Source organism: Micropterus dolomieu, linkage group LG17 (assembly GCF_021292245.1).
Source record: "Micropterus dolomieu isolate WLL.071019.BEF.003 ecotype Adirondacks linkage group LG17, ASM2129224v1, whole genome shotgun sequence".
In the NCBI taxonomy this organism is placed as follows: Eukaryota; Metazoa; Chordata; class Actinopteri; order Centrarchiformes; family Centrarchidae; genus Micropterus; species Micropterus dolomieu.
This window is the reverse complement of record NC_060166.1, coordinates 35,159,874-35,179,570: the sequence shown is the minus strand read 5'-3', so window position 1 is coordinate 35,179,570 and position 19,697 is coordinate 35,159,874. Positions and strand designations below refer to the sequence as shown.

At 39.2% G+C, this 19,697-nt stretch overlaps 2 protein-coding genes across 2 annotated transcripts in view; one reads left to right on the top strand and one right to left on the bottom strand.

Annotated features, from left to right (window-relative positions):
- myo7aa (myosin VIIAa) overlaps positions 1-3,319 on the top strand; it is a 54,569-nt gene extending 51,250 nt beyond the window's left edge. Inside the window, exon 49 of the mRNA XM_046074067.1 lies at positions 166-3,319. Coding sequence (XP_045930023.1) covers positions 166-258 — 93 coding nt within the window. The 3' untranslated portion in view covers positions 259-3,319. The remainder of the gene's footprint in view (positions 1-165) is intronic.
- Positions 3,320-4,673: 1,354 nt separating this feature from the next.
- Positions 4,674-19,697, bottom strand: part of gdpd4a (glycerophosphodiester phosphodiesterase domain containing 4a) — a 40,819-nt gene continuing 25,795 nt past the window's right edge. Inside the window, 4 exon segments of the mRNA XM_046072851.1 lie at positions 4,674-8,294; positions 8,676-8,826; positions 11,438-11,517; positions 14,075-14,157. Of these exon segments, the coding sequence (XP_045928807.1) occupies positions 8,720-8,826; positions 11,438-11,517; positions 14,075-14,157 (270 nt within the window). The 3' untranslated portion in view covers positions 4,674-8,294; positions 8,676-8,719.

Below are 19,697 nucleotides of genomic sequence, written 5' to 3'. Positions count from 1 at the left end.
ACTGATAGAATGCACTAAAGACATTCATTTATGAAATTTAAAATTCATGTTATAGTTGCAGTTCTAAAATGAGCACACTTCTGTTGACAAATTATGCAACTATCATCAAAAACAGGCAAAAAAAAAGTCACATCATCAAAGTGAAGATATCAATTACACCTGCAGGGCTACAAGATGGATGACCTGCTGACCTCCTACATCAGTCAGATGTTGACCACCATGAACAAGCACCGCTCCGGGCGGGGCCTCAGCAAGTGAACTTCTTACTGGCAGGAGGCCGCTGAGCTCGTTCGGCTCTTGCGTCCCATTGGACAGCATTGCAGCTGGGGGCGGACCTTTGCACACCAGCTGTGGAGGATGAGCCGCAGTCCTTCTGTTAGCTCGGAAGGGTCAAAACTCACCGGGGACAGTTCGGCTGCTAGCAGCGACGACCCTGGCGAAGGCCCCAGCAACTATTACCGCTACAACTACTATGACGACGAGCCGTCCAGTGAGGACGACTACCTCTAACACCTCCAAACGCTCTGTCTTAACAGGTCGGTCTCTCTCAGTTCAGGATTCAGTCAGACCAGCTTGTACAGAAATACAGTGTTAATTCAGTGCTGCTTAACCTTACTGGCTCAGTGAGTTTGAACTGAGGACACTGCTCCAGTTGAAAGATCTCAGCCTTAAGTGAATGTTGCAGTGACCCCCAGTGGCAGCAGGACTTCACTGCTTTTCAATTATGAACATTTAAGGACTTTGCTACCTAAAAATAGTTTAACTTTTTTGCCGGCTGTCATGTGATGTGATAAATCTATAAACTACAATGAGACTGGTGGACAGTGGATTACAGTACCCAGGAGGCTTATCGACTCGTAATGGGCAATCAAACTATCCATTTTATGTAGTTTGTCTTAATTAATTGATTAAGCAATTATTGGAAAACGTGATATAAATGCACTTTCACATACGCTTTATTGTCCTTACTGGTTCCTTCTTCCTTTGACCGGTATGATGGTGAAAAATTATTAAATGTCATTCTGTGTTTAAAAAAGGTCTAACATTTAATTTGCACTGAGGAAAGTATGGTTAACCTACAAGAGTTAACCTACAAGAGTTAACCTACAAGTTCACCACATTACCATAAAGACGTTGAACTGAGTCTCACCCAAAGGGCCTTTGGAGCTCAGAGGGTCAGCACGTCCATCCCTGTGGCACCAGTCTCAAGCTAGATGGTTTTTGTCTCACCAATGATAAAGAACATCCATTCATCCTTGTTAGTTTAGTGCATCTATAATGAGCATTAGAGCATCACAGGAGCTTTAGTGAAGCTATAGACATTTAGTCTTGTCCCTTTATTTACCTAGAACATCTTTAAGTACTGATAAAGCACATTAGTTGTTGCGTTTAGTCTTTCTTAGAGACAGTATTTTTCTTGCAGAAAACAAGGTCAGAAACGGTTAAGTTTTCTGTTTTTGTTTTCTTCTTCTTGACCAGAGCGGCGTTAACCTTTTTACCTTGTTTAGAAAAACATTTATCTATTTCTCTGGCCTTAAATCAAAACAACGTGGCCTCACGGGACCTGAGACCCTTTATTTAAAACTTCAGTAACGTGATGTGTGACACACTGGAGACAGAGCTGTAATGTGTTCAGGTTCGCTATTTATGTAACTATTTAATATGGGAGTTTTTTTTTTTTTTTAATACAATTCATAGTTTGTGTTTACACCTCGTTAAATGTTGTAGATTATTATCAGCATTTTTTTTCCATTTCATATCTTAACTGTTTCTCTTTTTCTGTTGAGACTGTATTACCCAGCATTCATGGGCAGCTGCAGTTAAGGGGCTTTTGTAACATTCCTGTAGTGTGACAAATAATCCCAAATAACTCAAGCTCCTGTTACAAGCTTTTCCTGGGCATTTTAGTTGCATCTCCTGGTCTTCATCAGTGGAAGGAGTTTGCTCATTTATCACGCTCAGCAGTCATAGTTTTTTTTTTTTACTGTTAAAAATGTAATATGTCTTAATATATGCGGACTTGAGGCTACAAACTGCATTTATAACTGAGATAATAAATGAACTCTAGATTCAGAATCTACACTTTTTTCAGTACAGTTGCCTAAAATTGTCCTGTTTACCAAGAATTTTAATGCTGAAGTGTTACCAAATTAATACAAACAAAAATGTATTCACAGATCTCCCAAGACTGGCATTCTAAGTTACTTTAAAAGAATATAAATACTAATCGAGCACATACCTCCACCCCAAGGCTGAGCTGTGGTGGACCTGCATGAAAATACACACATAACATTCAAAGAAAATCAAAACATGCAGTAGTTCATGAGAAATGTTAAGAATTCCTCAAATACATTGTTCTGGATCCTGACTATGAACAGAGTGTAGAGAGTAAAATGTTAGTTTTAAGTGAGCAAAACCCCTTGAAATTACATAATTTTACTCTTATTCTTTATACCCAAGTCATATTTTTTACAAAAGAAATGTTTGTTTTACTGTTAAATCAAAGTTTAGGATCATTCTTCACACATTTCTGACATGACATTTCTGATATACAACCCTGGTTTTGTTTAAACTTTGAGGTTTCACACAAAACTGACCTTTAATTAAACAATAAAGACGCTGACATGGCAAGGTATGTTGTTTTCCCAGATGAGAGAACATCTGCTGTAAAACCAGATAAACATTTGGAATATTTGAAGTACACTCACCCAGTGGCTCTCCATCCACCAGTGGCCTTACTAGTTAAAAACAGACAACCAGCTGTTTTTTTTTTCCCCTGTAGTGGCACAGATCAGATTTTTGCTGAACTAAACCAGAAGCCCTGATGTGTGAAAGAAGGTGGGTCCATGAGCAAATGAAGTGTTATGTTTGGCTTTAAAAAAAATAAACAGGTTGTTTTAAAATTGTATGTTTAAGGATTTGTGGCACAGATTTTTTGATGTGAATTAATCTTCTAATAATTAGTCTTATTTTCTTTGTTTTCGTGAAACTGACAAACCCTTCATCCATTAACCTGCACTGGTTTTGTTTTGTTAGTATGATGAACAAATACACTGGTATTTTTAAACCGTGCCAATCGTTCCATTTGATACAATTATGTTTTTCAGTGTGGTGTTTTTCTTTGTGGACTAATGCAAACTTTTTCTTTCTTTTTTTTTTTTTCTTGTAGTGTCGCATTTTATGTGGAAGTTTGTTTTGTCTGTGACTGTGTAATTCAAATCGACTTCCTGAAGTATTTTCATTGTCTGTAATGAGTGCTCTCACTTTTGTAAAAAAATGTGACTTGTTTTGACTTGATTGATGTTAATAAATAACTTGTGTTCAAAATTTATTTAACATAATTGGGACACTCATGTATGGACTATTTGTAATAATAATAATGTTGCTAATGCAACATGTTTGTTCACTGGTATATTTACCAGTTAGCTTTGTCTTATGCTTTTAACAGTAATATAATATTGGGAAGTGGCATTGTTATACATTATAGAACAGTTGTGTCACTGGCAAAATGTTCTGGCTGCAGTGAAAAGGTCTACAAGGATCGGGTGTTTCTAGGTTAGTGATTCTAAATTTGCGCTTTGATTTAGGCTCTTATTGAATCCTGGTTAAGGGGTCCTTTTTAAATGTAAAATGTTTTACTCCTACTTGCAGAATAATATCTATATGTAGTGAGACCTGTTATGTGTGGTGCAAAGCATATAAAGTTTAGAAAACATCAAATAAGTAAAAATCACCAGTGATTTTTCAATGTCAGTATGGGTACTTCAATTAAATGTAAATAAAACCATTGTGCCATGCTTGTGTGTTGCACAAGGCTTTGATGTTTCCACAGCCATCAAAGTGTAAAAGGTATCAAAGGAATCTCACAGCCACAAACTGTTCATGTAACCAGGATGAGCCCCCAAATCCACCAGAGCAGCTTCACCAAGTTCAACAAGTTTGTGCATCAGTAACCCGAATATCAATACACAGATGAACTCAACAACCCGAAAAATGACAGGCTCCGCTGTTTGTGTGTGTGTGCGCGCCACTGCAGCAGATAGAGAGGCATGAGTTACAGATGCAACAAACCCAAGACGACCAGGTGGAGCGGGGTTCCCCATCTGTGACCAAACGGCGTCTGAACCAGGAAGTAAAGATAACATTTAGATAAAGAAAAAACAAACAATTTACAGTAGTTTGTGAGATTTTTAAAGAGCTGATGGGAGGACAGCATACATAAACATGTATTAACCTACATCCATTAACCTTCTCTTTCTTTCTTAGCATTTATTAGCGGTGCAAACAAGAATAACATTTATATTTGATATGCAACCACTTTACATACCGTAGGTAATTATGTCAGCACTGTAATAAGTTCTTATTATCTGATGTCCCAGATGTACCTCATAAGTGCATTTCTTTAGCTCTTTAACCATACACAGACTCGTCTACCAGCAGCAGAATTTCTCTCCCGCTCCAGTTTGATTGTTCATTTTAGTCAATTTCCTTCTTTTTTTTCCATTCCCACCTTTATTTTCATCTGATGAATTGTTTCTAGCAGTCTAGTCTAGTAATAGTATCACATGCTTTTGCAGAATAATATCACTTGAATAACTTCTTTTGAAGAGAGAAGAAGAAAACGAAAAATGTGATGGAGAACCACCACAGACAGTGCTACCAACAACCAAACCTTTTGTCTAATGTTTTAATACCAGATGACAGTAGCATTTACAATCAGAGAAAAGTTACAGTAAAAAAAAAAAAGAAACCAAAAGTTGAGAATGCTTCTATAAAATAAAAATAGCTGTTCAGTACAGCACAAGATGTAAAATGCTACAGAGACTTAACCATTTGAAAGAATGGACTATTACACCCACATTATAATATTATCCCATATCTTAGGTTACGTTTCTCAGCAAGTACTGCAGCTATTAGTCAAAGACAATGTTGAGCATTTATACACTTTAAGAGATGTTGACAGTTTGCTTTCACTCAACATTTCTGTGTGTGTTCCTAATTCAGATCTGACTTTAAGAAATCCAATGTTTTATGTCCACACTTCCAGGCGTTGAACAGGACCACAGCTTCCAGGCAGGGAAAGGCCATGAATTTTGAATCACACCACTGATGGAGCCAAATCTAACACACATCTTTGATTATGGAGAACTTCAGTGAAGTGAATTATGATAATAATTCCATAACATGGGAATTTACCTCAAACATACCCTGTAAAAAACACATTTTGATGTACACCGGACTCTTGCAGGCATCAAGACAGCAAAGCAGGTATATTATATACTGATGATGAATGAACAGCCCTGCAACCAAGAAAAGCCTTTCAAGTAATTTTGTTCACCAGTCTGGAATGAAGGTGGCTGTCATTAAATGATGAGAAGCGGTTTGCCTCCAGAGTTTATATATAAACAGCCTGACAATGTGTCTCTGGTGTAATTGACATCTCTTTCCTCTGATTCACTGATTGTCCTTCTTTATGGTTTGGTCGCACTAATTTAAAGTTTCCTTGCGTTTTCTTTACTGAAATAACGTGCAGAGCAGCATGCACGAGTCGCCTGCATGTGAACAGTTTAATGCAGCCATAACTTAACTGGATATTTGCCTTAAATATAGAGATTTAAATTTTTTTTTTTTTTAAAACAGCTTGAGGTTAAACCTCTGATTTCAGGATGCCAGACACACAACTCCAGCTCTGAACTTCTGAACTGCCTTTCAAAAAACAGCAATGTCTGTATTTCCCAAAATTGAAGTGAGGAAAAAAGGCAACACTGCAAAGGTCAAAAACTGCAACAGAATCACCTCATGTGTTCCCTGATTTTATCTACAATCATTCTGTTTTCATCACAACTTGCCGTTTGTGACCTCTGGAGAGCTGCCCTTTCGTGAACAACAGATGCTTCTATGGATGTTAGGATATTGTTTTAAAGTGGAAACCACTTGAATATCTGCCTAAAGACACAGTCTACATGAGCTCTGAGTATGATACAACATTGGGGCAAATTTCACTTTAAGAAAGCATCTATAAAACAAAAGGCGAATAAATCCCTTACATGCAAGGCTCAAAATGCAATGCATCTCTAAAGCAAATATAATGCAATGCCGCATTGTCACCAGACTCGCTCGCTTAAAATGAACGGTCTTATGGTGGGAAACATCAAATTCAATATAATAAATATGGCTGTGCAGTGATTGATAACTGCAGCTAAAATGCTTAGCCTACCCAACAGATCAGCTACTATATTCTCAACAGGAACACAAATACAATTAAACTAAGTGCTAACCACTTATTCATATCACAATACAAGTACATTAAGTTGCTTGGTCTTAGACGGTGATGTGACTGCACTGTAATGTCTAAACTTTAGATCTACATAATTTTAGCCTCGTTTCATTCAGTCATTTCTGACTTCAGGACTTACACAAACTCATTCTTCATTCTTCTCATTCATTCGTCTTGTGTTGCCTTGAAGTTTTTTTAAGACAAAATAAAGAGACCAGAAACTTCTGATTGCAGCCAAACATCTGTCTTAAGACAAGTTTCAGCATCACCTTGGCCAGACAGACCATAACCAGGCCTGTGTAAGTTCAACGGTGCAGGACACACAAAGACAAAGACAGAGTAACCTCAAATCCAACAGAATCCGAAATTTCAAAGTCCAATATTAATAAAAAGCTAAGAATGACTGAGAATGGGAGCTTCAACACTAGTTGGATAAAATCATGGATTCTGACTGCAGGTTAAATGTAATGAGCAGCACACTGTAAACTGTGTTGCACTGATTCATTTCAAATGATACCTGCGAGGATGTGCATCCAAACTATTGTTAAGATTGTTTTAAATAAATTCCTGCACATTTACTTTGCTTAGAGTGATTGATCCTAACAATAATTTTATTATTATTATTATTTTTTTAAATGGCACTTACTGCAGCACTTCCTGATTCACCTCCAAAACTGTGCAGAAAACTGGGAAAACCCCTCAAAAAATCAAAGCCCCTAACTTCACGGATTTCACACCTAAAAAGTTGAGACAAGACACTCTGGATTTAAGAGTTTGAGTTAGGACAACACAACAAAGATGACACTTTATATTTGGATAGCCCACCAACAGATAGTTTTCAAATGTTTTTTCTTTTACCTTTAGATGTTTAACAGATTATCAATAAAGTATATTTGGGGTAATTCATGATCATCCCCTAATCAAAATGTTTTGTGTACCTAAACCAAATCTAAAAAACAGCTTAATATGTGAATCAGTTGAATCTCAACTAACCATCTGTAGCAGACTTTCCAAATAAAGTGTAACCCACAGATTATATAGTCATATGGTACTGTGTGCGTATATTTGTATATTTGAGGAAAAAGCAGATGCTGTACTCACTGCCTTGCAAAAAGAACACAGGGTCCGGTTTCTCAAAAGCATCTTTATCTTTATTTGGAGCAGCTGATACTACATTTAGCATCTGTACCCAAACTGAAATTACTCCCTGCCAAAACATTCCTCGTATGCTTTTGAGAAACACGGCCCCGCTTGGTAATACATTCACTTTAGTACAAAACATAAATAGTAACTAACAATATCTTCTCAAGCTTCAGGTTTACATTCATTCTGTCAGCCCAACAGTGTACAGTTCATACACTGCTTCCAACAACTCACATGGTCAAGACATGGTTTAAGGTTTGGTCAAATGCACCTGATAATTGTACAGCTGAAAAAATAAAAGTATAGCTCCTACAGAAGATTCTCCATTTTATCATCGTCCACATGTCTCCTGCTCCGAAGTTACAATTTTCATCACCATCAGCTTTCACTCACTCTGAGCTTCACCTCCACGCTGCCGCTTTTCCTTTGACAAACATTTGGTTTTTACTAGAAACACGAGGCGGATGAGTGAAAGAGACTCATGTACTACTACAGCAGCATATATTGATTCTTCTTTCTTGTGTGAGGTTTTGTTTCTTTAACATCTAGTCAATATCAGCTGGTGATGTTGAATGACCAAAGATGAAAATGTTCATCAAGCATGTCAGCCTCTGGGCTAGTGTTTGAGTGTCCTCACCGCCCAGGCATCTGAATGGCATCTATGAGATTAGAGTATGGAAAAAAAACACTGGTGCTTCCAGGCTCGAGTCCAGAGTCTCTCTGCTCCGTCCCGGATGGCAGGTCAGTGAATGAGGTTTGGTTCAGCAGTTCAGTTCCTGCAGGCAGTCGGCCCGCAGACTGAGAGAGGAAGCGGAGAAAGACAAGAGAGTTTGCTGTCTCTCTCCATTATCTTTTCTCTTTAATTTAAAAGGCCCTGAAAACACATTTTCTCAATCAGTTTCTTACTATGAGTGACGAGATCCAATTTTCTGTCCAAGACAAATATGTTTTGTTTGGTTATTTCACTGGAATGATTTCTGCACTCCTCTGAGCTTTCCTCACTAGTTCGCCAGGGCTTAGTTGAAAAAAAGGCAATGTCACAAATTAAGCAACGTTTTAACTGAAATGTGATGACACATCTAGTTTTTTAATGTTAAACTATGTTATAAATAATAGCTTTAAAATGTCTGTAATTCTAATTTGAAAGCCATCAACAAAAACTTTTCCGATGCCATGACAAAGCTCTCTCTCTCTCTCTCTCACTAAACAAATCCTTTTTTTTTTTTTTTTTTTTAACATCTCTCATCACCTGTACCTCCCTATCTGGCCTCTCTCTCTCTCTCTCTTTCTCTCCCTCAGTCACTCCTCGGTGATGGTGGGCAGGTGAGGGGCACTGGGTGAACTGGGCGTGCTCCGTAGGTCAGGCCGGACATTGACGCTGGAGATGGACCACACGTCACTCAGCTCTGCAAAGGGGGGCAAAGGTCAAACAGGATCCCTTCACATGTCAAGGAGCAGTAATACAGAGTCCATACTGGAGGAGAGAGGGCTCAAAGCAAGGGTGCACGAGGAACACATATAAGGGAATAGGGGGGGGTTTAACTGCAAATCTACATTTTTTTTCTGTTGCAAGTTATTTATACTCATCTGAACACACGCTTGCTTTGAAAACGTAAAGGTTTGTATCCTATGCCAATAAAACCCCTTTGAATTTGAACTGAAAAAAGTGTAAGATAGCTATGCATCTATAAATGAAAAGATGTGATAAAAAATGGCTAATTTTGTCCCCATCACTTTTTGGAAGCATTTGTTAAAAATGTTCTAAAGAAAACATGCCATGCAATTTACAGAAGAAAAACAAATGTGCATTGTCCAAAAAAAAGTAACTTAAGCAAAATAAAACAAGCTGCTGATTACTGCATTATATTTGGTTATATTTATAAATTGTCCCCTGCCTGCTGAATTTTGTGTTTTCCTTTATATAAATAAACACATTTCCACCGTAGATTGGAGCAGAAAATGTCTCCAGACTGCAGGAAATTAAGTGTTTTATGCTTTACTGGCGGAGGACCTCATGTATTTTCAAATTTCCTATTTCTTCAAAATAGTGTTAAAAATCTTCTAGTCTTGTTCTCGTGAATCGTCACGTCAAAGTGTATCATTACGCCCCTAATCTGAGCCCTTATGTCCCCACCACTTTTAGGACATGTATAGTGTACTTAAAGACTTATTTCCAGGCTTTATAAATAGTTATCTAATGGAGGTCATCTGTGGTTGATTTAGAGTTATGTTTTCTGTGGACTATGACGCCACTTTTGACACTCATTTACATTTTACATTTAGGCTTGTACAGCTACAGTGTTACTACGTCAGCTACACCTGAAAAGGATTTATGTTCTCTAAATATAGCTGCAATGCTAAATTCAGGGGTCGGCATCCTCTAAAATGTAAAGAGCCACTTTGGGCCAGAAACAACTGTTTGGAGCCACAAAAACATATTTAAGCAGTTACCACCGCCTATTGGTATAAATTAGTTTATCAACATTACTAATAGGTCTAAATGACCATTCATTCATTTTTTTTGGCCTATAGGGTATTTATGATTATTTGGCTACTTCATGTAACTTTGCCTTTCTAATGCAATTTCTTGGAGCATTTATGAAAGTATAAAATTACCGTAGATCAAACATTCTGGAAAGCCAGCAATAGCGGTGGTATACTATAAATCCATAGCTGTCTCAGGAGAACAGGCTACCCATTCAAGACACTGCTATTGATTTAGCGCCATTTTAGTTGGCGCGTGTGTAAAAACATTTTTTATTTGATGTATATGCTGCATGTTTTTACAGGTGAATACTTCTAGGATGACTTTAGGCCTACAACAATTATAAAAAAATGTACATATAAAAAAGGTTATTCACTTAAATGTTTTGACAAAGTCAGGGAGCTACTAGAGAGGGGCTAAATAGTTTGCAGGCTTAGGTAAAGGGCAACCCACACAAACAGCTTTTTTGCAGGTGTTTCTGGAGCGTTTCAGACGTTCATCACTCGTCTACCTCTAGACTTTATTTGTACATGCATCAGTACATGACATGCTTTGCTCTTGTTTGCTAGGGGAAGTTTAATCCCCACAGTCATTTAAATCACACAAATCTCTTACTATGCTTTTATGGGCTTTATATAGGTTTCATGCTATTTTTCTACAGGAAACATAGAAGCTTGTACAGTTCAAACGGGGTTCTGGGTTCATACAAGGTTCCTGAAGGGCTGACATGCAGGGCTGACATGCAGGGCTGACATGCAGGGCTGACATGCAGGGCTGACATGCAGGGCTGACATGCAGGGGTTCATGGGTTGAAGACCAAGGGGAGGGAGACGAGGGCTCCAGCAGGGGGTTCAGAGTGGAGGGTGCTCCAGCGAATACAGATGACTTCTGAAGAGTCTGACACATACAACACACAGGAGAGGACTGCATGCAAAGACAAGCAACAACTTGAGCCAAGCTACATTTAAATGAATACTGGAAAGTATGATTGTTTGCTAAGGTCAATATCAATGTGTGTTCAGCAAAAACAGTAAAAAGTACAGTCCTCACAGTGAAGTTTCCAGCTTTGAAGCAAACTGGTGATTCCTAGATGTGTCGGTGGCTAGCTTGCTGTAATGAGTTACAACATGTAATCAAGACTTAAAACCTGTTGATAAGTGATTTTCTGTTTAAAGCCATGCTCTAACTCTGTACTAATCTACAGAGATGAAATTGATGTATCATTTTTCCTCAGGAAGACGGCAAACAAGAGTATTTCCCAAAATGTTGCAGTATTCCTACAACAACCTGGTCAAGACACTCTGTAAGTCCCCATAGTCTTGTGAGCACAGGGCCTGCAACTACTCAGCACTCGCTTGCCCACAAAGTTGACTTTTGAGACTTTGGATGTGAGGATGGAACAGACGGTGGGTGAACGTTTTTTGTGTGCATGGGTTAATTATCTAATATTAGTCTCAGACAAAGATCCAGAACGACAGTGTAGAAACACAAGCAACCAACAAAGAGTGAAGAGCAAAAACATTTTCTCATACCCGTCCTGAACTTGCTGTAAGGTCCGTTCTCGTGAGTCTGACGGCTGCCAGACCAGAAGGGCAGGCCTCTCTCTCTCCACCTGTAACACACACCAAAGAGAGAGATCAGAGAATAACCAGGTGTGTTCATTTGTTTACCAAAGTGCTTTGAGACTGCCACAGTAACTGCTTTGATGTGTACACCGAGCATGCATGTGTGCATGCGTGTCTGGTCCAGGTGAGTGTTGACTAAAGCCCAGGATTAAAAGGGAGAAGAGAGGGAGTGACGATGAAAGAGGAGGCCATGAAAGATATATCCAGCTCTTTGTAGTGAAGAGCCTCATCTGGCTAACAGGAAGGGATGAATCTCACTGACATTCACACTCTCACTCTTTTTATATCCTCACTCTAAGGGCCAGGTTATGCTCAAAGGGAACTAGTTTGTACAACGAATTGGCCGACCATGTCAGGAAGCATTGTTGTTGTGAAAAACCAACAGTCAAAGAGCGAGGCGAGACACAATTATCTTTTTATTATAGAGTTATTAGAGCACGTTCTCTCCTAGAAGGCATTCATGATTATGAAGCGAATTGAATTTTGATTTTTATTTCAAATTATCACACTGAGACAGCTGTTGACAAGAATTCCCAATGTGTTGACTTAACCAACCCAACAATTAATAAGAAACATGGTTTAAACAAAATAATTCACACCTTTATTTCCTATATTTCTGACTACAATAATGGGTGGGTGTGTTCACTTGTGTGTGATAGACTCAAACCCAAAGGTGTCTAGTGGTGCCACAGTCTCTCTGCAATTAGGCAAGACAAATGTTATACAGTGGATAGAAAAAGTCTACACACCCCTGTTAAAATGCCAGGTTCTTATGATGTAAAATAATGAGACAAAGATAAATCATGTCAGAACTTTTTCCACCTCAAATAACCTGGTTGCATAAGTGTGCACACCCTTACACTAATCCTTTGTTGAAGCACCTTTTGATTTTATTACAGCAGTCAGTCGTTTTGGGTAGGAGTCTATTAGCATGGCACATCCTCTTTGCAAAAGCGCTCCAAATCTGTCAGATTACGAGGACATGGCCTGTGCACAGCCCTCTTCAGATCACCCCACAGATGTACAATTGGATTCAGGTCTGGGTTATGGCTGGGCCATTCCAAAACATTAATCTTCTTCTGGTGAAGCCATGCTTTTGTGGATTTGGATGAGTACTTTGGGTCGTTGTCGTGCTCAAAGGTGAACTTCCTCTTCAGTTTTCTAACCGACACCTGAAAGTTTTGTGCCAAAATAGCCTGTTTTTTGGAACTGTTCATAATTCCCTCCACCCTGACTAAGGCCCCCGGTTCCAGCTGAAGAAAAACGGCCCCAAAGCATGATGCTGCCACCACCATGCTTCATGTGGCTATGCTGTTCCTTGGGTGATGTGCAGTGTTGTTTTTGCGCCAAACATAACTTTTGGAATTATGGCCAAAAAGTTCTACCCTGGTTTCATCAGACCATAACACATTTTCCCACATGCTTTTGGGGGACTTGATGTTTGTTTTTGCAAACTTCAGCCGTGCTTGGATGTTTTTCTTTGTAAGAACAGGCTTCTGTCTTGCCACCCTACCTCATTCATATGAAGAATACAGGAGATAGTTGTCACATGTCACATGTTTTTTAGGGACGTCCAGTTCTTGGTAAAGTCACAGTTGTGCCATATTTTCTCCACTTGATGATGACTTACTTCACTGTGTTCCATGGTATATCTAATGCTTTGGAAATTCTTTTGTACCCCGTCTCCTGACTTATGTCTTTCAACAAGGAGATCTCTCTGATGCTTTGAAAGCTCTCTGCGGACCGTGGCCTTTGCTCGGAGATGCAACTAAGAAAATATCAGGAAAATCCTACTAGAACAGCTGAACTTTATTTGTGATTAATCAGAGTCACTTTAAATGATGGTGAGTGTAATGGCAGGTGTGTAATGTCTTCTAGTTAACCTGATTTTGAAAGTGATTGGTTAATTCTGAACACAGCCACATCCCCAGTTATAAGAGGGTGTGCACACTTATGCAACCAGGTTATTTGAGGGGTTTTATTTTTCATTTTTTCCCCTCGAACATTTCAGTTTGTTTTTCAATTGAATTGTTCAAATTATAGGTCACATTAAAGGTGGAAAAAGTTCTGACATGATTTATCTTTGTCTCATTATTTTACATCATAAGAACCTGGCATTTTAACAGGGGTGTGTAGACTTTTTCTATCCACAGTAACGGATATAAATGATGGCCCATACTAATAAGTAACAGGTTGAAAAATAAATCAGCATATCCTCTGAGGTTTGTGTTTTCTTGTCTCTTTTTCATCTCTATAGTTATCTTTTATTCACACACACACACACACACACACACACACACACACACACGTTCTCCATATAATTACGGGATCAAAAACACCTTTGTGCTTCCTGTCTTCACATCATATGGCCACATCTCAGATTACATATTAATAATAAAACCTTATCAGCAGCCAGGATGACTCAGCCCTGCACTGCTTCACCACCCCAACACCAGACGTTGCAATTAGCAGGGGAGGGATCATTATGACCGCAGAGTGTGTGTGAGTGTGAGTGTGAGTGTGTGTGTGTGTGTCTCTACGCACCAATGGAATAAGAAAACTGCAATGATGAGGCAGGCAGACACGGCATCAGTCAGAATCCACATTAAACTATATTCCTCTGGAGTCTGGAGAGAGGCAGAGAAGGAAAGGGTTGATTACATTTGCTGAAAAAAAGAAATTGTGAACATGAATATCATTATTTAATTTAGTGCCAATAAATACTTGGACTTGAATGCTCATGTTAAAAACTTAATCCAACTCATTTGAATTTAGAAAGATATGTAGGTGGTGACAATTTGTTTTCGGTACAGTATGTTTAAGCTCTACATCACGTACATACATTACAGACAAGAAATAGACAAACATGTAACAATACAACAACAAAAACAAAACAGTGGGTAAATGACCATACACACGACCATACAGTTGCCTTCTTACACAGGGTGTGAGAAGGCAACTAAACTAAAGGGAGGAGTTCAGAGTCCTGATGGCTATGGGAAAAAAGCTATTTGTGAAGAGTTTGGTCTTGGTAGAAAGTGACCTGTAGCGCCTCCTTGAGGGAAGGAGCTGGAAGAGGTGGTGAGCAGGATGTGAGGGGTCGGAGATGATTTTCTTTGCTCGCTTTGCAGTCCGATGTGTATAGAGGGAATCAACTGAGGGCAGTGGTTTTCCTACAATGTTGGATGCTTTGTTGACAGTCCGCTGTAGTTTATCCTTTGTTTGGCGGTCGTTGCTACCACACCATACTGTGATCGATGATGTAATGATGGACTTGATGATAGCGGAGTAGACAGAACAAAGAGTTGACGCTTGATCTGATATTTTTTAAGCTGCCTGAGGAAGTAAAGTCCTTGTTGAGCTTTTGCAATGATGTGTTCGGTGTTAGTTGTGCACTTCAAGTTATTGCTAATGTGTCTTCCAAGGAATTTTAAAAAAGGAGTCAGTGATGGTGGGTTGCCGTTTATTTGTATGGGTGTTTTGGGAAATGGCCTACGTCTATAGTCAATAATGAGTTCCTGGGTTTTGGCTGGTTTGAGCTGGAGGTCATTGTTCGAACACCAAGTGACAGCTTGGTCCGCCTCCACGCGATGCTGGGTTTCATCGTTGTCTGAGATGAGGACTACAATGGTTGTGTCGTCCACAATACTTTTGTTCTCACTGAATGTAAAGTGGTCGGTGTACGGGGAGAAGAGCCAAGTGGAGAGAACACGGCCCTGAGGAGCTCCTGTACTCAGGGTGAGAGAGTGTGAGGTTATGTTATTAACCTTCACCCTCTGTGATCTATTCCACAGGAAGCTCCTTATCCAGTGGCATATGGCTGGATCAATGTTCATGTCCAAGAGTGTAGTAAAGAGTTTAAATGGGTTAATAGTATTAAAGGCGGAACTAAAGTCAATGAAAAGGGTGTGTGTGTAGGTGTTTGGTGATTCCAGGTGTTGCAGGATATGGTGGCGTGCTATGCTGACTGCATCCTCAACCGACCGGCTGGCTTGGTAGGCAAATTGATCCGGGTCCAAAAAATACTGGCTCCAATTGAGCTGCACAATGTCTAAGTAAAGCAGGACTGATCCCATCCGGCAATGCTGCTTTCCTGATGTTAAGCTTCTTAAATGTAGCTCTCACTTCGTCCTCCTGGATGCTGAAGAAGGTGTTGGAATGGGGTCGGGGGGGTGGCTGGTGAGTTTGGTTTTTCAAACCTTGCATAAGTTATTTAATTTTTCTGGATTTTTTGTAATCTGTCATGTCCTTCAGATGTTTCCATATTGATCTTGAGCTGCTTGATGAGAATTGTTGCTCCAGTTTTGTTTCTTAACTGCGCTTTGCTCTCCTTATTGCAGCTCGTAGTTTATATTTGGCTGCTCTGTTTATGTAACCAAAAGGTCACAGGCTCAATCTTCAAACACTCATGATACCTGCTGAAGAGATTTTCAAACTGATATAGAACCTCCTCCCTACTCACTCATTGAAACTAACTGTGGATAAGAGCAAATTCCAGATGTCTAAAATTAGGGCTGCACAATTTGGAGAAAAAGTCATATTGCGATTATTGTGGACAATATTGCGATTCGATTTTAATGGAACAAATGGTATTGAGTCTACTTGCTTAATTATCAAGGAATGTGTGAAATACTAAAATTTTGAAATGTGTATTTCTTAACTTGAACAAAGTTAAACCATATTTATAACAATAACAAGTAAAACAGAACAAGGGGAGCGCGTTGCTCTACAGAGGAGGCAGCTAGAAGCAGCACATATTGGCACACTGGCACCGGCTCAATGTCCATCTGTCTAATGCAGAGTCTCTATCCACAACCTGGAGGAGGAACTGCACATGTGTATTAAATAAAGAGTATAATGTTTAGTTAATAGTACACTGTTAGTACAACAATAATAAACAACATTCATTATAATAACCACTAGTCGAATATTAAATCCAGTTACAGCTGTTTCATTTCTGTGGGTTGTTTTTTATTTATTTAATCCTTGTGCAAGCAAAAGGCTCTACATTGGTCTCTAATTTGTTAATGCTAAGTAGCCTACTAACTTGTCAATAATCATATTCTTCAACATTTAATTATTTGCTGTAGAACGTCAAACTTTTTCTAATGTCCCGTCCCATCCAGCCTGTGATTGGTCGGTTGATGAAAAGTGACTGACTGGCTCTGTAAAAAGTTGAACATGTTGAACAACTAAATGCACCGATACAGCTAAACTCAAACTTTCTTTATCGTCTCCCTGTTTTCTTTTGTCTTACCGCTTTAGCTGCCACCGACGTCTCTCTGTCACTGTCACAGAGCGACCGGAGCACCAGCATTTCTACCGGTGCTCCGGTGGCGAGACGGACTATGTTTTGAAAAAATAGCGGTGGGGAGGGTGGTTATGGTAGGTTGTTGTCTTAAAAGTTAGTGGCACAAATAATTTCTCTCATTGCAGGTAGGCTTATCAGTTTTTAGGGGCACATGCGAGAGCCCAATGTGGGGGGAGATAATGAGCAGACTGCAGCGGTTTTGCGGTTATATAATCGCACATGACGACATTGCGATTAGATTAATTGTGCTGCTCCAACCTAAAATATTAATGTACAAAGTCTGGAGCCATAGTCCCAAAACATCCTATAGGCTAAAAGTTCCTAAGTTGTCGAATTAGGAGAAACTCCTAAACATTCAGTGTGGAACATCATTGCTGGTTGGGATAAAACACATAACTACTGATTCACTAATGTGCAAATGTCGCCACGGACACCAGATTTAAAATCTTTGCTATACTACAAATACAGAGAGATTTACATGATGGTGATAGTATTAATCAGTATCGTTTGACAAGGGCTCGAATCTAATGGACGTTCATATGTAAAAGTCCCGCACTCTAGCTTTAAGTCTGTGAGAAGTTAAAGGCAGAGCAATAGATTTGAAATTGTAGCTGCTGGTTTATAACTCACCTCAGGCCAAAATAAATTTGACATATTTAAAATTAAATTAATGTTGCTCTAACGCATTCTCAACTTTAAATGGCCTCTGTGTATAAAATGTGTTATATAAATACAGCTGCCCTGCCTGTAGAAGGATTTGTTGGAACATTTTACTATTTCATGGAGACATAAAAAAAACAACCTGGACAAATCTGGCCATCTGCTAAGGAGCACAAACATAAAGTCAAACAGATGCAAAGTACCTCAACATTTTGGTAGGCTAGCTAATGTGGCAATACTAGCTTTTAAGTTTTTGTTGTTTCTAACAGCCACTGTTCACAGACAATGTATTTTCTTATAAAGTGTCTTTTTAAAAAGCTGCAACAACATTTTCATATTCTAAAATAATTGCTAACAATTTCAATGTGTCTCATGAGTCTTAGCCACACAAGTGTAAAAACTATGTGGGCAATGAGTGCAGGCAGGCAAGTACAACAGAAGCTCTCTTTAGCAGAGTTATTGTTCAATGGGACACTCCATCAATCAGTTTGTCAGTTATGTCTTCTTATAATGTCTTCTGTGCCTCTGTAGGGAGCTTTTCCAAAGAAAAAATAACCCTAGTGATATGTGGGTTATGACATATATTAGGTAGTTACATTACATTACTCTCTAATCATGAAGTACAATACTAAGTCACTGTAGTAGCTCTTTGGATGATTATTTTCTTGTCTTTTCTTCTTCGCTTCCGTTTGTCTTACCAAGCAGCCTAGACCAACTAGTGACCTCAGCACACGTACAGTACTCCATGATTAAAAAAAAATCTGTTTATATTTCCCCTGTTATACATATATAATCTAATACCAGCTAGGACAGCCATGTCCAAGGAAAAAATAACTATGGTGCAACAATGTGAAAATGTACTGCATGCTAAGATAACAGATCGAGCTCCATGCATCCAAACTAACCTGTAGGAAATACGATGTGAACCGTATTCAGGACAGCAGGCATCATAACATCTGATAATATAGTTTAATTTGCTTACCATGAGGTAAAGCGGCTTTTTGATGTTGGACAGGATGTGGATGGAGTTGGTGGTTACGGACTGAGCTCCGGCACACCAGGCCAGAGTGTAGAGCCACGGCTGGCTGATCACATACAGGTTGGTGCTGATGTTCACTGACTGGTACTTACTGTAGAGAGAGGAGAAGACAAACATTTGAACCCAAATCATTTTTGGTCTTAAAATTAGCTAATACATTAATCCTGTATCTCACCACTATAGCTGATTAAAAGTTGATTTAGTGACCACAGCCTGACCTTGGAAACAGGTAGCAATGACAAACATGGCTAACAGACAGGGGTTTACAATGAGAGCACAAAATATACTGACCTTCAAGAAGCCTTCCTTCAGAAAGCTAGCATCATACGTCCATAATTCATATTTCACCACATTGAAATGTAATACCGACAATAACGTAACAACATTCACCCCAGTAAAGCTCATCAGATTTGATTTGAGAGAAAGGCGAGATAGAAGGATGCAAATATCGGCAGAGAGGAGTAGAAGGGGAAGGTAAGAGAAGAGAGGGATGGAAGACATGAAAGATGGAGTTGGTGGTTACAAGATGGAGGGAAAGAATGGAGGGAGGTCAATGAGAGGTGGGAAAGAAAGAACAATGAGGGTTTGGATTAGAAGAAATGAAAAATGGAGAGGGGGGAAAGAGGAAGAGAGTGGTGTAATTTATCACAATGGCAGTTTTAATTCCCTCTCACACACACAAACATTCTCTGTATCCCTGTGTCATGGGGCTACCCCATGCCTTCATGGAAGCCAGCAGTGTTGGTCTTGGCATGCTAAGCTAACCTTAGCTGAGCATTAGCATTGGACGGTTACCCTTAGCATATGGGCTAGCATCAATGGACACATGGCCTGTCATTTCATGTCAGTTCATATAAGTACTGGTCAGAAGAGTTGAAATCATGGTTGGATAAATACAACACATACACAGTTCATTTCAAGTAATTTATTTTAGCTTATGGGATTTACCCAAGGTCATTCAAGTGTTTGTTTTATTCACCTGTTCTCCTCATCAAGCAGGGATCTGGGCCGAAGGGGCAAACAGGAAATGATGGAGTGTGGAGTCATTTATAGGGAGAAGACCTGGAATGGTCCAAGTGTGAGCCAGTACAGAGGGGTGTACGGGAGTATCTTAAAGTTGCTCTTTTGAGAAGCTTTTGTTTAGCCGGTAACATTTC